This window comes from Cinclus cinclus, chromosome 4 (genome assembly GCF_963662255.1).
Source record: "Cinclus cinclus chromosome 4, bCinCin1.1, whole genome shotgun sequence".
NCBI classification, from domain to species: domain Eukaryota; kingdom Metazoa; phylum Chordata; class Aves; order Passeriformes; family Cinclidae; genus Cinclus; species Cinclus cinclus.
The window spans coordinates 30,080,929-30,086,928 of NC_085049.1; the positions used below are offsets into that span (position 1 = coordinate 30,080,929).

At 41.4% G+C, this 6,000-nt stretch overlaps 1 protein-coding gene across 5 annotated transcripts in view; it reads right to left on the minus strand.

The window, feature by feature from the left end:
• The window catches only part of MICAL3 (microtubule associated monooxygenase, calponin and LIM domain containing 3), a 103,496-nt gene extending 102,481 nt beyond the window's left edge, over positions 1-1,015 (minus strand). For all 5 annotated transcript variants that reach the window (XR_009933154.1, XM_062491906.1, XM_062491905.1 and 2 more), the window contains exon 1: positions 650-1,015. Coding sequence is in view for 4 of the 5 variants with exons in the window: in XM_062491906.1 (XP_062347890.1) it covers positions 650-913 (264 nt within the window). In the remaining variant the exon portion in view is untranslated. The remainder of the gene's footprint in view (positions 1-649) is intronic.
• Between the last annotated feature and the right edge of the window lie 4,985 nt (positions 1,016-6,000).

Consider the following 6,000-nt stretch of genomic DNA (forward strand, 5'->3'; position numbering starts at 1 on the left):
CCAGCTCACAGCAATTCAGGTTAAAAAAAAAGTAAAATGCTGTGTATGTGTGTGTGTGCAAAAGCAGGAATTCCTGTACTAAATGCCACACATATCAACCTTTTAAGAAGACTTGGTATGAGTTTCCACATCATATTTTTTCTTTGAACCTAGAATATAATGATCACGTTCTAAATAATGGGAAACAGTGTTTTGCCAAATTGGCAGAAAAGTTCTGTTTTCTTGAGAAAGTCATGAGAATTTTCAAATTAAAAATGGAAACTTCCAAACATGCATATTTTGCATCCTAGACTCCAACAGCACACATTCCTGTTACTGTCAAAATGCAAAAAGAAGTCAACCAAGATTAAAGGTTTACCAATTAAGATTCTCCAAGCCATCTACCTTATAGGACTGATGCCACAAAAACTTACCATGTTAAGAGCTTGCTTCTCCTGAAAAAAATACATTCAGGTGGGCAGTCACATCTGGTGGTGACCAAAGGAATTTCTGATTGCTGATCAAATGCTAAAATTGTGAGAACATTCCTGAAACTACCCATGGCTTACAGTGACACCAGGCAATATCTTTCTACATCCATACCTTTTTACTTTGTGTTCCAGAGGCGTTGGGTAATAGCTACCTGGACCATGGTGACTGAACCTCTTACCTTCGTGTTGGCGCATGCTTTCCCCTTCTTGTAGTCCTTATGGCTGCCTCTTTTATCCAATTTGGCCCACAAGGCTTTGGCTTTCCAGTAATTGAGCTTAGACTTGAGTTTGTGATAGAAGGAACGATAGTCCTTGGGCTTTAGTTCTAGATAGTCACAGAGCTCTTGGAAAGCCTTGAGAGTCCCCTTGCAGGTGGAAGCCTGGACAAATCTGTCGAAGAGAACATGAGCCTGGTTCACCTTCTCATTTTTACTTTCCTCCATGCTTCACACGTGGCAGCTGCCCAGGGAGGCAGCTGTGCTCTTCCAGTCTGCCAGATTTCCTGATGTTGCTCTGCTGAGCCACTTTCACCTCTGGCTTACAAGCATTATTAACCTATAAAATAAAAAGAACAAAGTGTAACTGAACTTGCTCTTTCCTTTTTTGTTCCAAAATTTTGTCTAAGCCTGCTGAACTGAGAGCCTAGATTCCCAGTCAGCCCTCAGCTAATTGATATCCCAAGGATTTCTGCCCAAGCTGACTGAAGCAGAGGCTTCCAGAGTTCACTGAGCCTCACTGCAGACAGTGGAACATCTCACATCTCTGTTAAATCATAAAATATTTTAACCTGAGCCAATGCCTTGGAAGTTTTATCAAAACTCATTCTGCATGAAGAGCAGAGAAGTTACGAGCAAACAGGCAGTAATTATGTGATGGCTGGAAGAGGGGAGAGGTTGCAAAACAGAACAGGCAGAGCCTACTGTGTCACAGTTACCGTGTAACACCACAGCAATGGTTATGGGCTGCTCATAAAAACACTACTGCCACAAAGCACTTCAAGAGTTGGTACTCCATCAGTAAAAATAAGCTTTGGTGCCTTCATTCTAAAAAGACACATGTCTTTGGTGATGATAAATAGAGATGAGATAGCACATCGCACAAGCTGATATAGAGTCCATGCCAAGACTGGTTTTTGCACAGTGATCGTTACCATGATCTTAAAACTGAGTTAAACCTGCTAATAGCAATCCATTTCTTAGGAAAATATGTCAAGGCTGAAAAAAGGAAGCCTGTCTGTGTTGCATCAAGTAGTGTAAACATTTCCCTTACCTAAAGCCTATACACATATTTCTGTCAGTAAATGAGCAGTATCAGAGTGAAACGTGCTGGTGCATGAGCCAAGATTCCCATGTTAATTCCTCTATTCTGTGGTTTTCAACTTCTTTTGAGATGCAGGTCCAAAATACTAAATTTTAAGTAGTAGCTTTAATCTGCAGGGGCAGATCTGCTATCATGAGCTCTGCTGCTCGTTTCTGGGATCCCTCAGAAGCAGACTGGTGACCTACAGAATTAATTGTATGGGTCACAATTAGAGATTGTTTGAAGAATCAGTATCTTCTCTTCCTCTTTCTCTCTTTTAAATATAATAAACCTTTTTCCTTTTTTTATACATAACACTAAGTACATACACTAGATTACCTTGCTTGCTGAGAAAGAATAGTTCTGTTTGCCTTCAAACACAAAGGCAGCATGGGAACATATGCACAAACTATGGAAGTGAAAGTATTTCTGAGGTGCTTTTTGCCCTTTGCTTTTTTGCAAAGGGTATTAAGGTAAAAAGGGAAATACGTGGACTTGGATAAAACTTATTAGATTCTCACCAGCACTTTTCCTGCTTCCAGCAGACAGGAGACCAAGTCAAACATTACAGCTCATGTCTCTTCCCCTCCCATATGATCAAGCTCTCCAGTAGTTTATTTGAGCACTCCTGCTCTTCAGCCTAACATGGTATTTATTGTTTATGTTTAGAAACAGCAAAGGAGACCTGGAAACCTTTACATACAGCCACAAAAGTAGTTTTTAAAAATAAAAGTTCCTACAGAAGTCAAAGTACAACTACGTGTTATAGTGCAGAATGCAATTCTAACTTTATTAGGACAACCACCTTAGAGGACTAAGTACCCATGAAGCTCTTTTTCTAACTGCTGATAGTGATGCCCATGCCCGTATCAGTACTGCTCACTAAGCAAATTAGAACTGCTTTCTTTACTTTCCATCTTAACTTCACTGCTGTGAAGCTGAAAACATGCTTCAAGCCTGCACCTCAGGGAAACCACTGCACTACAGAGGCCTAAGTCATAGAACCCTAAAACATTTTGGTTTGAAAGGGACCTTAAAGGTCACATAATACCAACACCCCTGCCATGGACAGGGACACCTCCCACTAGACCAGACCAGGTTGCTCAAAGCTCCATCTAACCTGGTCTTGAGCACTTCCAGGGATGGGGCATCCACAGCTTCTCTGGACAGCCTGCACCAGTGTCTCAGCACCCTCACAGTAAATTGCTTCTTCCCAATATCCAATCTAAACCTGCCCTACAACAGTTTGAAGCCATTCCCACTTGTCTTATCACTCACACCCTTGTAAAAAGTCCCTCTCCACCTGATACTGAAGGTTTGTGTCTCCTCTTTTGTTCTCAGGAACAATATTATAATGAACTCCAACAAAACACCTCTGACACTGAAGGAATAATTTCAGTATCTGTTTGTCATACAAACACAATAAAATACATACAGTCTAAAGTCATATGCCACGTTAATCAGCACAACATTCCAAGCTGAATACTCTTATGTTCCCTCCACTTATTGCACCCCACTCTACCACCAAAACACTCACATTACACCAGCACACTGGATGACTGAGACTCCTTCAGAAAAAGTAGGAGAAGTTACATGACCTAAATTAAGTGGAGTCACAATTTAGGTCTGTTAGTCCACATTCCATTGCTGATATACCACAATGTAAGGACAGCCAGCATAGGGATCATTTCTTACTCTTGCTTCTCCCGTAGTTTTTCACCAAGGAAGTGAAGCAGCATTGGTTTTGCATTGCCCAAAGACCCTAAAGCTAAAGCCCAACCTCATTTCCCTGTAGAAACTTACTGCTGTGTGTCCCAGGCTTGCCAAGCCAGCAGCCAAACCTGCAGAAAGCAGGTCATTTGAGCCGCACATTCCAAGGGGCACCTTAGCACGGCAGCTGTGCCCAAATCCCATTTCACAGCCTGGGAAATCAGTTATGCCCAAAGGTAAAACACCGAGGCTTCAGTCACCACATTAGGTCACTCCCTAGAACTCTGCATTCCTGATGTAAACACCCCGAGCCCTTGGAACCCAGGAGCAACATGTCAGAGAACATGGAAACTACAGGAGGAAAGCAAGGGCAGGCAAGAATTATATGCCAGGTTTCCAGGGTACTTGTGTGCCTTGCTGGCTGTTCTGCAAGTCTGCAGTATCCTGCATGTTTTGTCTCGAGGCAGCTGATTGCTGACTCAGATGCTCGGTGAATTCCTTGGCTGCAGCGTTGGGCGAGAAAGACAAAGCCCGTGGAAAAACGCATGCAAGAACAGTGTGCACGTTGCTATTTACAATAATAGCAGGAGGTTGTCACTGACTCATGACTCCAAGTACCCTCCGGATCTCCAGTACTCACTCGCCCAGGACAAAAGAAACCAATATAAAACACAGAGATGTAGGCAGTGAATAATTCCAGGTGGTGGTTCCTTCACACAGTTACCACAGATGCAGGAATATGAATATTTTATCAAATGTATACACGAGGAAGAAAGCCCAGTGCCCTACTTCTGCCAAAGGCAAGCAATAAGAGGAGATTTTGCAAATTCTACACTTAATGAATTTGGTTGTACAAATTGAAGTTCTGCAGTAAGTGTTGCAAATGCAGGGCTCATATATTTCAGGCAAATAAATCCCCATTATATGTGCCACCACCCCCCTCTACATTTCCATCCTAATTTTGTTCAAAGTATTAATTCAAGCAATGACTTGAGTCCAGGAAAAAAATAAAGTATTACAGGAATGTATTTTTCAGCCATCTTTTCTTTTTATCAGAAATTATGGAGTTAATTCCATCAACATTCACAGCTTGTTCTTTCTAGCCTAAACCAGGAGTGAATAAAACATTTGCCAAAGTAACTGCCCAGCTGCACACTTCAAAATGCAGAGTTTCTCTGAGAACAGTGTAAATGCATTCTTACATTTGAGTTACTGCACAGCCAGGCAAACACCACAAATGCACCCTTGACAGACAAACCTCTGAGAAGTCAGGCATCGAGAAGAAGCAGCAACACCATATGGAACTGGAAAGCAAATTGGTCTATGATCATAAAACTACTCTCCAGCAATATTCTCTACGCCATTGCCTCCCTTTCACAGCCCCTTCTGTAGCTGGTGCCTAAGCAAGGCTCAGTAACATGCTATGGAAACTCCAAGATGACTGCAGTACCCAGGCAGCCAGGACACACTTGCAACTTGGCTAGCAAAAGCCTAAGCACAGATTATAGTTAAGCTTATGCTACAGTCATGGGGACACCTATTTTTGTCTCTCTCCTCCACCTAGCCTGCAGTTGTCTTGTAGGAAACCAATTACCTTTGAGACTCATTCCTCATTGAATCTGGATGAAATTGTTCAAAAAGTTATTAAGGATGAACTGAAAAGCAGATGAACAAATGGCTCAATCCCATAAGCCTCCCTTCTTTAGGAAGTCACATGCAAAAAAAAAATATCTTTACTCCAACAAATTTAAAAGCTCTGTTCTAATTTCCCAGATTTAATTTCTTTTACTTTTAGCTAAAATTGAAAAGAAAATTATTTTCTACAGTATGTTCATGACTTTCTAAGTGAACACAGGTATCAAAAAGTGCAGCTTAAGGGCAGTGGTAAGACTGGAACAGCTGGCAAAAAGAGGACAATTTTGACAAGAAAAACTAAAGCCAAAACTGGCAAATATTTTTGCTCCATATTACGCAGACCAAGAAGGGGAAAGCAGGAGGACAAAGGCGTGGTTGCCATTGTTTGCAGCTTCCCTTTTACACCAGATGGAAAAGGGGCACGTCAGTACTGTCCACAGTATGTTTTAAGATGGGATTTAGATCTGTTCCTGTTCATAACGTTCAAGACTCAAGCAAATAAACTGTCAAAAATCTGTGGTTTAATGCACCTATTAAACTTGATGTGGTCACTTCTGCCCACCACATGGGAGATTCTTTTGGGTCTCCACCTCTAGCCTGTCTACCCTCTCTCCCAAGCTAGGCCAAAAGTGAGAGAAAGAGAAACCAAATAGGAACTTGACTACAAGTACAAGAACCTGTTCTTAGCATATACACAAACAGTTCATAGAATTCTCATATCAAGAAAAACTCAACTCAGTACTGACTTGAGAAGAAATATTAACTATACACATGAAGATGGAAACATACAATTACAGAAGCAGTTACAGAAAATATTTTGGTTCCCAAATTCACATCAAGGTACAGAAGGAAAGATGTGTACATTGCTTATTACTAACCATTTCTT